A 17,307-nucleotide genomic window follows, 5' to 3' on the forward strand; every position below is an offset into this window, starting at 1 on the left:
TAGGTAAGAGAAGGGTGCTTTTGTTTTGTTTTGTTGTCGCCTATCCATTTTTACCTTCCTCGTATGAATTAGCATGGGTCTTCTACTGAACCTGCCGTAGAGTTGCTCTGCAATGATATTTCAAATAGGGCTTTCGAAAATGCAATACGGGCATCTTGAGGACCACACTAATTCATCTGGTGGCTTCCGCTTCTATAGACAGTAGATCAACCATGAGCTCTGCTTAGTTTCCTCTCTATGTACAGTGCCGATTCAGAATTGTTTGTTTACTTTGTTTGGAACTTTTTATTGTTCTTATATTTTGTATATCTTGTTTAGATTTGGTTTATTTTTTTACCGTGCTTTTACTGTTTATGACCATCGTCATCGAGATATTGCGCTGAGGTGGATCAATAATAATTCGGTAGCTTAGGCTATGTTTAAAAATTAGAGATGGTTGAAGCTTTTGGTTTATTGGTGCATGAATTTGGATTTGGTCTGTTTTGATATGATTTAATTTTTCTTTAGTTCTATTATGTATGGGTTGATATTGTTGTGTTTTAATTTCTTTTTTTTGGACCTTGAATTTGACCATGTATCTCTTTTATTTTTAGTTTGATGAACCTTGAAAATGCAATTTATATTGCATGATTAAAAAAATTATTTAATTAATATAATAATTATTAGTTATTATATGTCTTAATACCATTAGTGCATTTAATAATCTATCGATAAATAAATAAAAATTAAAGTTCACAAAGACAAATACAAACTCTATGACAGCGAACGCCACACTGATCATGAACAAGCCTGTTAACAACATCTCCATAAGAGTTGAAAGCTTATACACTCCCAAAACATAACCAGGCGCTAAATTTGCCAGATAATTTGCACTGAATTTGCTTCTCTCCTCTCCTCTCCTCTCCTCTGAAAATTGGGAAAACAACTCTCAAATCTAATTAACTAAAAGAAAAGCACTCCGGGGCCCATAGTTACTCTAGTAAGTAATTAAATTTCTCGCACGTGGTCACACTCTACCAAGACTTTATCAAATTCATATTTCTTAACCTGTTTCACTGTCTATGAAAAATTATGTAATAAAATAGACAACATGTAAAAACATTTATGTAAATCTAAAACTTTTTCTCAAATAAAAAAATTATTAATTAATTACTTTGAAAAGAGATTTTTTCAAGAAATAATTTTTTTTTCAAAATTTAAAAATTTTGAATTTGTATTTAAAAGGGATAAGAGTTTTTAAAATAAAATTTTTGGAGATTAATCTTCAAAAGCTTTCAACCTCAATTTACCAGAGTAAAATGAGAAGATTTTTTCTTAAATTTTTTTTAAATATTTTTAAAAAATTTATTTACTTTTCAAATAAAAAAATATTAAAATTTAAAACTCATGAAAAATTTTATTTTATAAAATTATACCTTAAAAAAATATTATTTTACTCTACGTCTTCTCAGACATATTTAGTGTTTTATTTATTCACTTGTTGAGTATATTTTATTTATTTATATACTTATTATTAATTTGTTATTTCTATACGAAATCACAGTTGTTCTAATTAACGAAGATTTCAAACATGCTTTGCAAACTTGTCCGTGGATGGTAAGCCCAACGGATGTGATTCTTTATTATTAAAAAATTAATTTCTATATTTTTAAAATTTTATTAAAATATTTTTATATTTTTTATTAATAAAATAATCATTCATTTCTATTATTAAAAATATATTAAAAGGAGGAAGAAGAGTTTGAAGAAGAAATTAGATTATTGAGAAAGGGGAAGGAAAATTATTAATAATAATAATATTAAAAATTAAATAATAAATTTATATATATATATAATCTTAACTTTCGGTATAAATTTACTTCAAACTATTATTAAAATGTAAATAAAAGATCTTAGTTTATCTGATTTTATTTGACCATAATTTACTGATAAATTTGTACTAAAAATTAAAATTTAATATTTTTGGCTATTGTACCGTTTATGGGCAAATTTGATTTATTGATATATATATATATTAGTGGCGTTCTACGTGGCGAGCTATAAGTGGCCAGCAGAACTCACCGGACCAATTCACGGTAGAAAATCCAGAATCCAGATCCTCACTGGAAATCGCCATTGAAGCGCAACGACCAAGCAAACGGATCCCCGTCCTTGCTCTACAATTATTTCAATTACTCTCGATCGCTTGAACCTGCACTACCAAGCAAAGAGAACATTAAATTAAAATGCCTGTAAGTCTCTCTCTCTCTTTCGTGTTATCCAATTGTGGATTCAGATAAATTGAATTGACTTTTGGGTTATGATCCGGTGGGGGTGTAGTACCGGAGAATCATGGAGGTGGAGCCGCCTAGTCCGTTAAGATACATAATCGGAGCAGCGATAATGATGATAGGGGTGGTCTTACCCGTCGGTTACATGATGTTTCGTACCCGGCGTGTTCCTTCTTCTTCCTCTTACTCCAAACAGACGTAGGTGTGCTTTTGGCTGTTTTCCTTTTTTTGTCCTAACACTGTTTCTTTCTTTATTATGTTCTGATTTTCGCCACGAAATCTGTTATGCTTGTTCTGTTTCTTTGGATTAGAGGTCAAAATGACAGGTAGGGTTACTCAATGTGCTGATTAATTGGTAATTACTCGTTAATTAGCTAAAAATGGGTATTTTCTCCTTCAGATTTGAACTCTGGTATTAGTAGAGCTTCATCAGTGATTAATTCTTCCTGAAGGCAGAGGCTGTAAGTTCGGAAAACAAAATAGATGGCCTCAAAATGTTCATGGTTATTGGAATCTAAGTTGGATAATTTTAGGGATCAAACATTGTGTATCAATTTTCGCATTTCATATTGCGGGTTTCAACTTCAACCTTGTTTTTTCCCCTTTTAATAGAATGCTGTCGCTTAAAAAACTGGTTGGGAAGATTCTGTTGTTTATTATTGGAATCATATAAATATAATCATGCTTAGAAGTTTGGATTTGCTGAAATTACCAAGAAGTTGTGCAAAAAAGGAAGGGAACTCTAATATGGTGTACTTATTATTTAGAAAGAAGGTTAATGAGAAAACTGTAATTGCTTCTTCAATGGGTTTGAGGAAATGTGAAAGCTTGTATTGTAAATTTTGTTATCATTATTAACTTTTTGGTAAAAGCAACCGATTCTAACTAATGTTGGATGGTTTTGAATTCTCAGGAACAAAGTTTTGATATAGAGAAATCGGGACAAGAGACCCTTAGATACAATTCCTTGCCACCTGAGTTTGAAGATTTGCAAAAAGAATATGGTCTTGACTGATGTGAAAATACAAATGTAAATGCACTGAAACTACAATTTTGTTATGTTGCTGTTGGGATTTCTAGGTTGAGTTCATGACTGCTGTTGGATTGAAAACTGAAATTTTGTTGTGCTCGTGCTTGAGAATTCTAATTCAAGTACAAGTAAAACAAAATGGATACAAATGTGTGGTTTGATTCGATAGAAAATGGATATCAATGTCCATTATGAACTTTGCCCCTGCCTGCTCTCTTTTTGCTCATATAAGCTTTGCCAGTCATGGTTTTCCAGTCATTCTGGTTTTGATTGCTTTTGGCAACTCTCTTATCATCTCTATGAGAATATGAGAAAAGAATTCATGTTTTTATTCGTGTTTTGCTTGATAAATTGTGTGATCGTCAACAAGGGATGTAGCATGTATGTTCAATGGGTTTTGATTCAGAATGCAGATAGTGTAAAACTGTAATATAATTGGTGATTTTACTTTACATTCAGTCACTGGATTATGGATTGCTTTAAAACTCCAATGAAACGAGCAAAGAGTACGCTGGCAATACACTCTCCCTATAAACTAAATGTTCTTCTAAAATCCCAAATGCCCAGTGGTGGAGCATTGGAGCTGGTAAAGAATTTAACAACTGAACATGTCCAAACCCGCTATATACCCCTTGCTAGGCCTTTTTGATAGGTGTTTTTCAAAATTATCATAGCAAAATTAGTCTTCCTACTTTAAGCATAAACCGAAAGATTCACGGAAAAAATTGTATAACATCAAGTTGTCATAAACTTTGAAGAAGCCAAAAAAAAGAAAAAGGATCAAATATTTAATTCAATTATACAAGCAGCAACTGTAGCAACACTTACATTTTCTGCTTTGCAGAAAACTCACTGTTAATACTGGGATATTAAGGACGTAGAAACACCTAGGCTAATTGAAAAGCTGTGAAAATTAGATTTAAACTCAAATTATTAAATAACTAACTAAATTATGCCAAGCATTTAGTAAATCAAGCATCGAATTGCTCACAATACACTAATAATCATTAGACTGACAACATAGCTTGCCATAGCTAATGAGGGAAAAAGAATAACTATGAATTTCTAATAAAATCTAAATAAACCCAATAAAAGAGGTTCCGCTGCATCTTAACCTATGGTATATTAGGAAAAAAAAAAAAATATGTAATCAAGAATCAAAAATCGATATCTAATCTTTTGATAGTCGACATCTTTCACTGTAGCGATAAATTTTGCACGCTACATCCGCTCACAGTAAATGAATATCAGGACATCATTGTTTCTACAAATTGTGCCACCTCCCCAGTGCTTCCCCGACACGGATTCTATCCCCACGCTTGATATTGAACCTGAACTCTGACGATGGGACGTCCCTGTTATCGAGTGGCTTTAATGTGGGAGCCTGAAAGACGAGAACTACTGTTGATCCCATATTGAAAGCAGCCACCTAAAACATAAAAGAAAGAAACCTTGAACCCAAACGGAAAACAGTCCATAAAATTTAACAGGAAAGGGTGGGGAAAGTGCAGCTATATACGGTAAAAGTAAGAATCCTCCCTTCACTTGAACATTCACCATTGGTTGCATAATGATAAACCAGAAGATATCTAAGGGTGACTATTACAATCCTTTAAGGTTTTTGAATTAAATATATGAATCAATTATTAGAAGGGCCATCAGCCAGGATACATATTATTATTATCATTATTAGAAGCATGTCATGAAATATAAAGGAAAATAAGTAGGGTAGCAGCACTCCTGATTCAACTGTGCTATACTCTTCAAGCAATAACATTTATAATGTTAACAAGATTTCTATTTCTACTCTCTCTGATGACACTGTTTATCCATCATCAATTTCACAAATGCAATCTGTATGTATTACTAACCTCATCCCCTTTCTTCAGCACTTTCCCAATGCCCTCAGGTTCATATACCCGTTCTTCTGGAGGCTCAGAATTCACCAGCTTTTTTCTTGGCAGGTTTGTCCGAAATTCTGGTTCAATGAAAAGCTGCAAATTCAATTTTAGACTAATGTCAAAACAAAGGCATTCCCTTGGAGAGAGGTTCATATACCCGTTCTTCTGGAGTCGCAGCATTTCTTTAACACACAGATTGTAATGATTATCGCCCAAGAATTCAATTCAAAATCATTTTTCAATAAATTCATGTATTTGAAATGACCTTTAGAAATGATATAATTCATCTGAGTTCTATTGTTTGAAATGACCGACAATTAAATAAACATAGTAGGGGTGTTTTGAATTTTTAATACTCCCTCTGTTCATAATTTTTTTCCATCTTTCTTTTTTTAAATATCCTAAAATTATTGTCCACTTTTCTTTTTTACACAATAATAACATATTAAATTGACTATCATAACCCTATTTAATTTTATCTTATTTTCAAGAAATCTCTTAGTATTTAATAAAATTTAATGTCTTTAAGATGGATATAATAAGAAAGTTAACAAAAAAGAAATACTTTCAAACATAGGAATTGGTTAAATATAGCTAAAATGAATTCTTTCTTTTTTAGACTTTTCAAACATACTGTTAGAGCGTGAACATAATCTGTACCTAATTATAGGAAATTACATAATCATAGGCTAATTGATTAATAGAGAATTCTTAAAATTTGCCTTAATAAGGCCTTGTACTCTGTGTGTATATATATACACTTATTTTAATAAAGAAAACATATTAAAATTGTCCAGTTATTCCTTGTCTTGTCACATGGTATCAGAGCCTTTGAGCTAATTTTGGGTATCTGTTTTTTTTAGGTTTCTCGGGTTGAGGAATTGGTTGTTTTTTTTTAATCAAAAGAGAAATTGGTTATTGGTTATTAGGTCACCAAGTTTGGTCTCACCGCCGGCACAAGGAGAGGCGCAACATCATTTCTAGTTGTTCCTTAGAAATTAAATGAGTCAACTTAAGTATTTTTGAGAGTCGTGGGAGTTAAACTCTGTAGCACACCAATGATTCCTAATATATGTCTCACAAAGGATGACAGAGTCCCTTATGATGATTCAGAGAGGTACAAGAGGTTGATTAGAAAGCTGAACTACTTTATGGTGATAACTAGGCCAGATATTGCTTTTGCAGTTAAAACAAATTCTATGTTATCTAAAAGGGACCCCAGGACTCGATATACTCTACAATGATCATGGGCATAATGCACTTGATTGTTTTTCTGATGCTGATTGGGTGGGATCCAAAAGTGATAGAAGGTCGATTACAAACTACTGCGTATTTGTTGGAGGAAACCTAGTGTCTTGGAAAAGTAAAAAGCAAAACGTGGTATCCAGATCCATTGCCGAGTTAGAACATAGGGCCATGGCTCAATCCACTTATGAGATTCCGTAGATAAATCATCTGCCGAAAGAAGTTGTTATGGATGTTGCGTCACCCGTGAAACTTTAGTATGATAATCAGGCTGCTCTTCACATTACTTCCAATCCAGTATACCATGAACAGGCTAAGCATATTGAAGTTGATTATCATTTCATCAGTGAAAAGATTCAAGAAAATTTAATCTCCGCCAGTTATGTGAAGACAGGAGAGCAAAGACAAGAGAGCAATCGCCAATCGGATGATCTAATCACCAAAACTTTAAATGGGCCTCGAATAGATTATCTTTCTAACAAGTTAGGCATGATAAACATCTATGCTCCAACTTGAGGGAGAGTGTTAGAGTGTGAACATAATTTATACATAATTAAAGGAGATTACATAATTATAGGCTAATTGATTGACGGAGGATTCTTAGGAATTGCCTTTATAAGGCCTTATAATTTGTATATATATATACACACACACTTACTTAAGTGAATTATGTAGGATTTCCTTTTTATTTTTTGGTTCTTGGGGAAAGAGGCAACCTTGGTTGGTAAACTTTCTATTATTTAACCCACATACTACGGGTGCCAGCTAAAAGCACCTTGATTGAGAGTTGAATATGTAAATTTTTTATGCAAGCATGCATGCAAAAATTGTGCAGTCGTGGATGGGTGGAAGGAGGAAAGTGATTACTTAAATCACAATTATTGAAAAGCCACCTCACCTCAATTGACCCAATATTTGTAGCACCAATTGCAGCAATAGCCATGAATCCTTCTTCCCACAATCCTTCAAGCACAACCTGGTGTTAACAGAATTGAAGAAGCAACCTATGAAACCCCATACATATCCATGAAAATGGTGAAAGAGTACTTAAATAAGGTATATTCACAAATTAAAATTCATGTTTGTGCCAATCAAGAATAGATGGAATAGAACTTTAAGGATATTCTGGACAACTCAACAATATTTTTCAGTTTTTCATCCTTGAGTAGGAGGGAAGGGGAAGCCATAAACCATGCAGTTGATTGACTATAAAAATATCCAAAATGAGGAAAGAAGTAGCTCATGGTGTATATTACCCCATTTTAAAATACGAGAGAAGAAAGGAAGTTACTGACTAGTAAAAATTGTCTACTTCTGTTTGTGAACTTAAAAATTAGGAAGTCCAACATACAAATTATGCATGAAATGTGAATCTATTCATGCGTTGAGCTGGTCTTTTGTTTTGCATATTTGTTTAATTTCATTTGCCCCTTCAATTCCTCATAGGTTATTAGCAATTTATTTGATAAATTGCATAACCACTCCAATGAGAAACTACCACCAACCATAGACGATCAAGTGATAATGAAGCTGCTATGATGGTGAGAGACTTCATGTCAGATACTTAAAGTAGACATATTTGAAAAATCAGAATTACCCTTTCATTTTCAACATAAAGATTCCTGATTGTTCTTGTGGCACGTTCATTCAATGGAAAAAGGTGCCCTAAAAAACAAAAGAGAAATGAGCAGCAAATAGAACTAGATCAACTAAATACTAAACGGATTTGATATTTGCAAGAACATTCCAAGAAAAAAATAATAAACACAAGCTACTAGCTGATTCAAACATGCCTCTCTTCATGCACTTGGTAACACCAATGACTCCAAAAGCAATAGTTTGTTGTTGCATATGCACATCCAAATCCATTTCCAGTATTCCATAACTCACAACAGACCATTCCTTCCAAGGCCTATGGCATGGTCATTTTACCCCAATCATCCCCTTTCTATAGTTCATTGTGATGTGGAGAATTGAGAGCAGTTGTCTCCTACTTTAATAGGAACTTTTAGTATTTATTTTGACTAGAATTCTTTCTTTTTCGATTCCTAGCTTGTTTGGAATTCCTACATAAACTTTCCTACTATTTCTAGATTAGTCTAAGAGTCTTTTATTTTATTTAGGAAACTATTTTGTAAATGCTACATTAATTAAGATTAGTTTATTTCTATTTTGGTAGGAGTTGTCTTCTTAAATTATATAATTCTATTCCTCTCCTAATTAGGGGAATTAAAACTCTATAGATACACTACTATCTTATGTTGTAGTAGTGGATAATTTGATTTCAATGAAACAGCAGAGAATTTCTCTCTTACCTATTCTTTCTCACAATATGTGTGAGTGATATTTAGCTATGCTGCGTCACATTGTTGCAGCATCCTCCTTTCTGTTTCTTGTTACCCATGGCTAAATTCTGTATAATGTTTTACTAAAGTGGAGTACCGTGTTCTTAAATATCAAATGAAGCATTTCATTAGGGGAAAATAAAATTGGTTGGGCTTTATAGGACAACAAGAAAGACATGCAATATGGTTTCTCATATTCTACCAGGGACCTTTCTAGATGATTCCCTTGGGATAGACAAGCTGTCCAATATTTTCTCCCCACTCCTTACCCTTGCTCTCCCAGAAGCAACATATTCTCTTTGCCTATTTTAGTGATTGTTTTGAGAGTCTTTGCAGTCATGTTCAGAGTCTCAATGTTATACCACGTCCATAAATGAAGTCAGAAAACAGACAACACAGCATAACCTTAGTAACTAAAAGACTGCCTGACTGTAAAGATTATATCAGAGATATAATATAAACAGTTGCAAGTGTACTTAAAAAACCGAGAAAATAGAGTCACATAGTATAAAAAAATACTTTCCCAACCAAATACAAGGCAACTTGAGTAACCTGCAAAATGGCGGCGGACAAGGACATTCCATTCTGCAGGTGAGTGTATGCGATGATAGTCTCCAGGCCTCAAGTATATGACACAATAGTAAAGGCCCTTAGTTGGACTGCAACAAATCATATCGATGTGTAAATTACCAACTCAACCAAACCTTAATACCCAGTTATAGGTCAAATATGCATATAACATTCTTTGTGAAATTCCTAATTCAAATGCAATAAGAGATCTTTAATAACTAGACATGAATGGTAAAACGCACATGCATAGACAATTTGCAAACTTCAACTTTCGCATCACTAATGGATCCAATTATGCGCAAAGAAGTCTACTACTCACTTCAACCCATTGACCAAGGAATCTTAAGTCTCTTCCTCAATTCCAATTTGCAATGACACCATGTCATGAATACTATATATTATTCGACTAATATTTTTCATGAAAAGATGAAACTAGAAAAACTTGATCTTAATACTAACAGATGTATTGCATTGTCCAACAATGATATCATATTAAATGCCAGAAGCATTATGAAAAGTCAAATACTTAGGTTAATTCAGGCCTCATTGGTCATCAAATTTGAATCCACATGTTAGTGATTGAAAAATCAACATACAAAGGTAGTGGTACATTACCATGCTGACACAGTGTCCCTGACTTTTGGAGAAGCCAAAGAAAATCTCCACCATGACTTCTTACTGTTTTCATGAAGATTGCTTTGCTGTTCACTACTGTTTTCTTGGACATGCCCATCATCTATCATAGGAAGGAAAGAACTAGCACCAAGAAGAGAATAAACAGAGTAGGAAAAACCTTTGACCTGTTCGATCATAGCTCCTGATCCTTTTAACTCTCCAAATCTTAATATAGTGCCATCCACTGGACTAACCTGAAAATACAACAAAAGATGGCCATAGAAATTAAAAGAAGTTAGCAGGACCACAAATAAAACAACTTCGGAAAGGTAAAATGCACAAGAAGCTTGTTACCAGTTACCAGACAACATGAATCAGGGTCTATTGGCCTTGAGCCTTCTTTCAAGGCACGGACAAAAAATTCCTTCAAAGAAGCATATTGGTCAAGAGGCAGAGCTGCTTCTTCTAAGTCTGAGATTCAAACAAGGATCATTAACTTCCCACAAATTCTTTATTTCTGGTTAGTCATCCACATATTATATCATGAATTATCACTGCCACCAAGAACAACAAATCATCAATCAAACAATTAAAAGAATAAAGGTTAAAAGAATCATACTTGAATGGAATGCCCGAGCCCATGCTCTGTAAACATATGGACGAACCCAAAGAGGAAGTTCCTGAAAACATGATTCCTTAGCAGGCTATATTTTTCACATAAAGGTACAGGTAGAAGTACATGGAGAAAGGAGCATGTGGTAATATCCTATCATTTTTATCCAATAACAAATGGCAGCTTATAAACTATGAAAATTTAGCTACAACTATTAAATGAACAAATAACTGAATAAGTAATATGATTCCAAACTAGAAGAATGAATTAAATCCAGTAACAAAGCTGAAAGACAAAAGTACCTTAGCAGTCACAAGAACAGGGTTAACGACATATACATCGAGGCTGAAATTATTTAGTCTATCTGAAATTGTAGAGTTAAATTGATAAGTACATTAAAACTCCTCAGTAAACATTCCAATGGGAGATTTTTTGGGCCAACCTAATTACCATTATGATATCACTTTGCACATTAGTTGTATTTCATGCATACCTTTTATATTAGCCATTATGAATGTATGTTTTAATTTTATAGTCAAGACCAACCAAATCCTAGAATTAAGTGCTCACTACTCGAGCATCCCTACAATCAAACCTATAGTAGACACTTTGTTCAGAAGTCGAGAATCAACCATGTTTATCTACGAACTTTCAGAAATGAATGGGCTCTTCTTCATCAGCAAAATTTTGTAAACATTTAAAACTGCCCCATGAGGGTAAAAGTTTGAAATGAAAAAATAAAAGAAAAAAGAGTTCCATCAACACAAATAAACAGTAGTCAAAGAAAAAAGACATTATTATTAAATAGCGCAATTACATGGTACTAGAAATAATTTGTGTATGTTGCATAATATCAGTTTACCTATTCAAACAAGCCTAGGCATTTGTACTAAGATTTGTGTTAATTTTCAAAGGATGTTCCGAAATTATATTACCCAAACAGTTACAAAGAATGTGAACTTTTCCAATGTCTCAACAATTGTACAAATGTTTGGATGAATTCTTGAGTTATAATAAGTTTTCTAACTTTTATTGAATAAACAAAATCAGTTTACATTTGAAAATCAGCTTTACTGATACAAAATGTTAAATAAAAAAGGAGGGAGAGAGAGAGAGAGAGAGTGGCCACAAACTATCTGTTGTATTTTAAGGAAAAGGAAGGATACTCACTATGCCTGTCAAGGAACCCCAAAACCTCGAAAAGGAGCGTAAAGGAAGCATCCTAAGAAATGTAGCCTGAACTTGGGAATACCAAAGGAATTATTTAAAATATTAGACATCTAAAATATAGCATTTAAGTAGTAGAAACAGAATATCCAGAAAATATATTGTCAACGCATTGGGAAAACAATGTTTAGAACATTCATATAAATAAATTACTTTTACATCCGGTTGAAACTCTAACTCAATTCCTTTTTCCCGTGCCTCTTCAGTCTGCCATTGCAAGTGAAAAAAGTTATAACAAATTAATAATTAACAGATCTTGTAAAAGCCATCATACCAATGAATAAACTTCACATTATCAATCACAAAGCAGATACCATGGGAAATGAGTAATAGTGATATATATGCAACAAGGTAATAACAGCTATATGCTCGCATATTTATTATAATCACATACCTTTTTGTCATCATAGAGACGCCGTGCATGAAGTGCACCAAGCATAAGTAGAGTAGCCACAGTTGCACCAGGCAACAGAAAAGCACTGCCTGCACAGATATTGATTCATGAACTTCACATGCCCTCCAAGAAGCCATCATCACAATTATGACTTTTATGAAAAGTAATGGCTTATGACATTTTGCTGCCTCACTCAACCTTTGTTACAGTGATTACCATGTTGCTGAATTTCTTTCTTTACTGTTTAGAAGAACATCAACAATTTTGCCAATAGTCGTTAAAATTTTTCTTAAATACGGAAACAGTTCTTAAGAATTACTACAAATTGCCAAAACTCCAAATCTTGTGGGAATTGATTGACTTGGTTCAATTGTCAAAACAATTTCCTTGAAAGACATTTTCCATAATGTAAGAATATCACCAATGGAAAATGAAGATATTCAACTCTGGCAATGGTATATCTCTTCGAGGAGCGCTTTTCTCATGGCATTATGCAAAAATAATTATTTTCCATAAAATAACCAGAAACACAATGCACTCAGAACCAAACAGAAAACTAGTTAAACCCTAGTAGTTCCTTCTCTTTTGGTAAATTAAAGAAGGAAACGAACAAAAAAAACTATCCAGCACCAGCACTATGATGAAGGACATGATTACCCTCGTAGTTCCTTCTTCCATACTCCCATCGTCCTAAGCACGAAAAATCAGGGCATCGTGCAAAGCAGAAATATTGAAGTGTTTTCTCGACGTCATTCCGTTTAAAAACAAAAAAACAAGTTCCACAGAACTATCCAAACAGTGCAATCTCAACCAACAAAATAAAAAGCAAATGAAGCCCAAATCAAAATTGTCTTTCCATCTCTTTTTCCAAAAGTTTCTCAGAAACCAAACAGAAAATTAGCCAGAGACGACGAGTTGCATTGCCAATTTAATTGAAGTAACTGACCTTGGGAGTTGCTACTACCGTTGCCATTGAAGGAAGCACGTGCTTGAGACGCTGTTTGGACCTTTTTAAGAAACGAAGTAAAGAATTGGCGCTGGTGATGGTGCTGGTTGAGTCGTAAATTAGGAGGGAAGATTGGGACTTTATAGGAGAAGCGGAATTTCATCTTCTGTGGAATGGTATGATTCACGGAGATAGTTGATTTCGTTAGGGTTTTTCAGCGGGTTTAGGAACGAGTCTTGGGCGGGCAATGGACGAAGTAAAGGGATAAAACGACGAGGGATTTCACCGTTTGGGCAACGACTATTGACGGCATTGAAATTTTGTAAGAAGTTAAATGAAAAACCAGCTATAAGCACATTTCGATTTTAATGATTATTCAAATTGATTTGATTATTTTTTGCTAAATTTTAGTATTGACGGCATTGTAATATTATTCAAAAATAATATTACATTTAAATGTAAATAATATTTTTTATAAGTAAGAAGTTTTTAATTTAATTATTTAATAATTTATTTATTTATACATAAATTATAAGTAAGATAATTTTATAAGAGGATTTATTTTAAAAATTAAAAATTAAATTGAAATCCAACTGGACTATTCTGATTCATAAGAAGAAAAATTTCAGTCTGATTTCAGGTCTATGTGTAAGAATTACCAAAATTTTCCACGTCGTCCCATGACAAGACAAATCAACTTCTTTCACTGGAGACTGCCAAGCCACTAAAAAAAGTACACCAGTGGACCTAGACCACAAAGGACTAAGAGGTAAGATGAACCCAGACATCTGAAAAGAGATCGAGCAGCTCTTCTTCATCCATGGCAGGCAGCAATATAGTGAAGTATGGGATTGTAGGGGTTGGGATGATGGGTAGAGAACACCTCATGAATCTCTATCATCTTCGTACTGAAAACGTGGCCGCTGTTTGTATAGCAGATCCTCATGTCCCCTCCCAAAAACTTGCTGTTGAACTTGCCCAATCCTTTGGTTGGCCTCTTACGGTATAAAGACATATGCTCCAATGGGTTTCCTTCCTTATGCTGCCTGTTGTCGTTACTTGATCCTTTGTGCAGGTTTTTTCAGGGCATCAGGAGCTATTGGATAGTGGGCTCTGTGATGTTGTGGTTGTCTCGTCCCCAAACATGACTCACTATCAAATCCTTATGGATATTATTCACCACCCGAAACCCCATCATGTGTTGGTGGAGAAGCCACTCTGTACCACCGTAGCTGATTGCAGGGAGGTCTGTCCATTTACATGGCTTTTTTCTTTTCCATTCACTGCATCAAGTTTTTTTTTTTTTTTTTTTAAATAAATTTCCTGGAAATTTGGTGAGATTTTGAATTGTTTTTCCACAATCCATTGTTACAATTTGTGGGTTTCTGCTGGTAAAGAAAAAAAAGGAGAAAAAAAAATTTATTACAGTAATGTGTGTGTCTTCTTGCTTCTTGGTTATTGAACTTCCTAATTTCTAGGTCGTAAATGCTGCTAGAAAGAGGTCAGATATGCTTGTGCAAGTTGGATTAGAGTATAGATACATGCCACCAGTTGCTAAGCTGATTGCAATTGTCAAGGATGGATCTCTTGGACGAGTCAAAATGGTGTCAATCCGAGAACATCGATTCCCATTTTTGGTTAAGGTAAATCGTGCAACTTAGTTTTCCACGTTATCACTGCAGCCATCAATGTTCTTGACTAATGTTTTTAATAGGTTAACAATTGGAACCGGTTCAATGCCAACACAGGGGGGACTCTGGTAGAAAAATGCTGCCATTTCTTTGATCTGATGCGGCTGTTTGCGGGTGCAGATCCTGTTCGTGTTATGGCTTCTGGAGCTATGGATGTTAATCACAAAGATGAAATCTATGACGGAAAAGTAAGTTCTTATTCTTGGGAAATTGGTGAAGATAATTATGCGAAATTTGGCATGATAAAAAGTTGGCTTTGTGTGTTTTCTTGGATGTTGTACAACCTGAGTCTTAGATAGGGGATTTAGGGCCTGCAGCTTAATAGTTTTGACTGCAGCCTGATCATATAATTAGCTGGTAGTTTATGCTGGGTCACTTGGGGAGTTTATGGAATGAAGCTGGGTTAGCTGAGTAATTATGTTTGCCTTTTGAAGATCAAGACCTCATGCTTGAACTAGATCCAAATTGTATGGTCTGCTTTATTCTTTATGCTATATTGCAGTGGTTAAGAGCATTTCACTGTTGGCTATTTACTGCAGTGCATTGAATGATGTCTTATAATTTGATAAAACAGATACAAAACCTGATGACGTTATATATATCCTATAGCATATCTGACTTAGTATATGAAAACAAGAAGATGGACCTGTCATTCTTTTCCACTCCATATTTCATTCTGATAGATGGAATTCAATTATGTATCAATTAGATCTAGAAACGAATCAACAGAACTTTTTTTTCTTTTCATTTTATTTTAAGTAGAATTTTTTTTCTCTTTTTTAAACGAAGAAATATACCATCCTTTTATATCTATAACTGAATAAAAAAATTGGATTGATTAATGATAAATTGTATTTAACAAAATTTTGAATTATTAACAAAGTAAAGATTTTTGTGTATACCAAATTAAAAGCCCTCTAATTCATTCAATTAATATATTGATTTGCCCTCATACGCCATGAATCACATCAGTCTCATGAAATTGATCTAGTTAATTTAGTAGTTAGACCACTTCAGAACAATTGGCTATGCATGAGAGTATGTAAATTTGATTGAAAGAAAAAATCACAATAAAGACAGATGGATACAAGTACCTTAATGACATTGAAATGGGGTTGTCTCTAGCTGTTTGTTATGATTGTTCTGTTTTTTCAGCTCATTGAGTTATATCCAGCTAAAATGACTTGCAACTCACAAGTCCATATGGATGTGTTTGCAAGATATTAGAACAACTTTTGCTTTAATTAATGTGTATGCTTGTAATAGAATGACAATTTAAGATCTGAAATATTTAGTTTTTCCTTTTCCTGAATTAGATTTTTATAACTTTCTTAGCAGTAGATAGGAACTCTTTTCATGTTCTTAGGGCGAGGTAATCGAAACTTTGTTCACAAATTTACTTTTGATTCAGGTACCAGACATCATTGACAATGCGTATGTTATTATAGAGTTTGATAATGGTTCTCGGGGAATGCTTGATCTTTGCATGTTTGCTGAAGGTAGTAAAAATGAACAAGAAATATCTGTCGTTGGTGATATTGGAAAGGTAATGCAATCTCCCTAGCTCTCTCTCTCCACATGCAACACAAATTTGCATTGGCACTGTGGACCGAAGTAGCAGTTCAGCCTGTTATATTGCATTTACCCTCCAAGTCTAGGCAGTCTACATTTTTTTTTTGGGCCACTTCATGTGATTTACCCAATTTTATTTGAGTGACATCCAACAATAGCTTACTTTTTCTACATCCTTAATTCAATTTGTGATTCTTAAAATATAGTGCTATATTCTTGGTCATGCTATGCATTTTTTTTTACTTGCTTTTCTTTAATTTATTGGCTTGTAACAGGGGGAGGCTTTTGTTCCTGAGAATATAGTGCGTTATGGTACTCGATTGGTAGGAAGGGATGGTGTCCAAACATTGAAAGCTGAAGATGAACGGATCAAGTTAGTTGCATTTCTTGTTTTTATTTTGTAATGTTAAAATGATAAATGGGAATTTTTAACCCTACCTTTTAAATATGGTTTTGAATCGACTTATTTTTCAGATATGATGGACTGCATCACGGGTCTAGCTATTTGGAACACTTGAATTTCCTGTATGCAATTCGAGCAAAAGGAGAGAAAGCTCCTGCAGTGGATTTACAAGATGGTTTGATTTCAGTTGCCATTGGAGTTGCAGCACAGCTTTCAATTGAGAAGGGTAGATTTGTTACAATTGAGGAAGTCATGGATGAATTTCATTAGAATGTTCCTGTTGAATATTGAGTTTAATGACTCCGTTCTCCATTTATGGTTGTTTCAGTCTTCTTGTTATTTTGTCTTCCATTTCCTCCTACACTCTGTCAAAAGACAAGAAAAAGCCTGTTAATTATCAAAGAACTTGTTTATGGAGTCATGCTGTAAAAAGACAAGAAAAAAAGCTGTTAATGGTTCACAGAACTTGTTTATCTAACTCACTA

The 17,307-nt window shown here is 33.8% G+C and overlaps 3 protein-coding genes across 7 annotated transcripts; 2 read left to right on the forward strand and 1 right to left on the reverse strand.

Annotated features, from left to right (window-relative positions):
• Window positions 1–2,031: 2,031 nt before the first annotated feature.
• On the forward strand, window positions 2,032–3,631 carry LOC110629182. 4 transcript variants are annotated; one of them, XR_006350626.1, is made up of 4 exons: window positions 2,032–2,231; window positions 2,320–2,472; window positions 2,671–2,731; window positions 3,184–3,631. XR_006350626.1 is itself a non-coding variant. In XM_043956415.1 (3 exons), the coding sequence occupies exons 1-2, from the start codon at window positions 2,226–2,228 to the stop codon at window positions 2,470–2,472; spliced, it is 159 nt and encodes a 52-aa protein (XP_043812350.1). In that variant the 5' UTR covers window positions 2,032–2,225; the 3' UTR covers window positions 2,671–2,732. The 4 variants fall into 4 exon arrangements, 3 of the variants coding, with proteins under 3 accessions (XP_043812350.1, XP_043812346.1, XP_043812344.1); XM_043956415.1 differs by lacking the exon at window positions 3,184–3,631 and having other exon boundaries at window positions 2,671–2,732; XM_043956411.1 differs by lacking the exon at window positions 2,671–2,731 and having other exon boundaries at window positions 2,033–2,231.
• Window positions 3,632–4,230: 599 nt separating this feature from the next.
• On the reverse strand, window positions 4,231–13,467 carry LOC110629162 (phosphatidylserine decarboxylase proenzyme 1, mitochondrial). 2 transcript variants are annotated; one of them, XM_021776078.2, is made up of 12 exons: window positions 13,157–13,467; window positions 12,211–12,299; window positions 11,970–12,023; window positions 11,760–11,825; window positions 10,596–10,656; window positions 10,338–10,447; window positions 9,977–10,230; window positions 9,344–9,450; window positions 8,044–8,111; window positions 7,345–7,422; window positions 5,172–5,294; window positions 4,231–4,729 (listed from the first exon to the last, which is right to left on the reverse strand). In XM_021776078.2, the coding sequence occupies exons 1-12, from the start codon at window positions 13,317–13,319 to the stop codon at window positions 4,565–4,567; spliced, it is 1,338 nt and encodes a 445-aa protein (XP_021631770.1). In that variant the 5' UTR covers window positions 13,320–13,467; the 3' UTR covers window positions 4,231–4,564. The 2 variants fall into 2 exon arrangements, with proteins under 2 accessions (XP_021631770.1, XP_043812341.1); XM_043956406.1 differs by having other exon boundaries at window positions 12,211–12,450; window positions 13,157–13,293.
• Window positions 13,468–13,818: 351 nt separating this feature from the next.
• LOC110629173 (inositol 2-dehydrogenase 2) lies at window positions 13,819–17,300 on the forward strand. Its single transcript, XM_021776089.2, has 7 exons — window positions 13,819–14,159; window positions 14,232–14,402; window positions 14,635–14,799; window positions 14,871–15,035; window positions 16,259–16,393; window positions 16,695–16,792; window positions 16,894–17,300. Exons 1-7 carry the CDS (start codon window positions 13,977–13,979, stop codon window positions 17,090–17,092), a joined length of 1,116 nt encoding a protein of 371 aa, XP_021631781.1. The 5' UTR covers window positions 13,819–13,976; the 3' UTR covers window positions 17,093–17,300.
• The last annotated feature ends 7 nt before the right edge of the window (window positions 17,301–17,307 follow it).

Source organism: Manihot esculenta, chromosome 1 (genome assembly GCF_001659605.2).
Source record: "Manihot esculenta cultivar AM560-2 chromosome 1, M.esculenta_v8, whole genome shotgun sequence".
Lineage (NCBI taxonomy): Eukaryota > Viridiplantae > Streptophyta > Magnoliopsida > Malpighiales > Euphorbiaceae > Manihot > Manihot esculenta.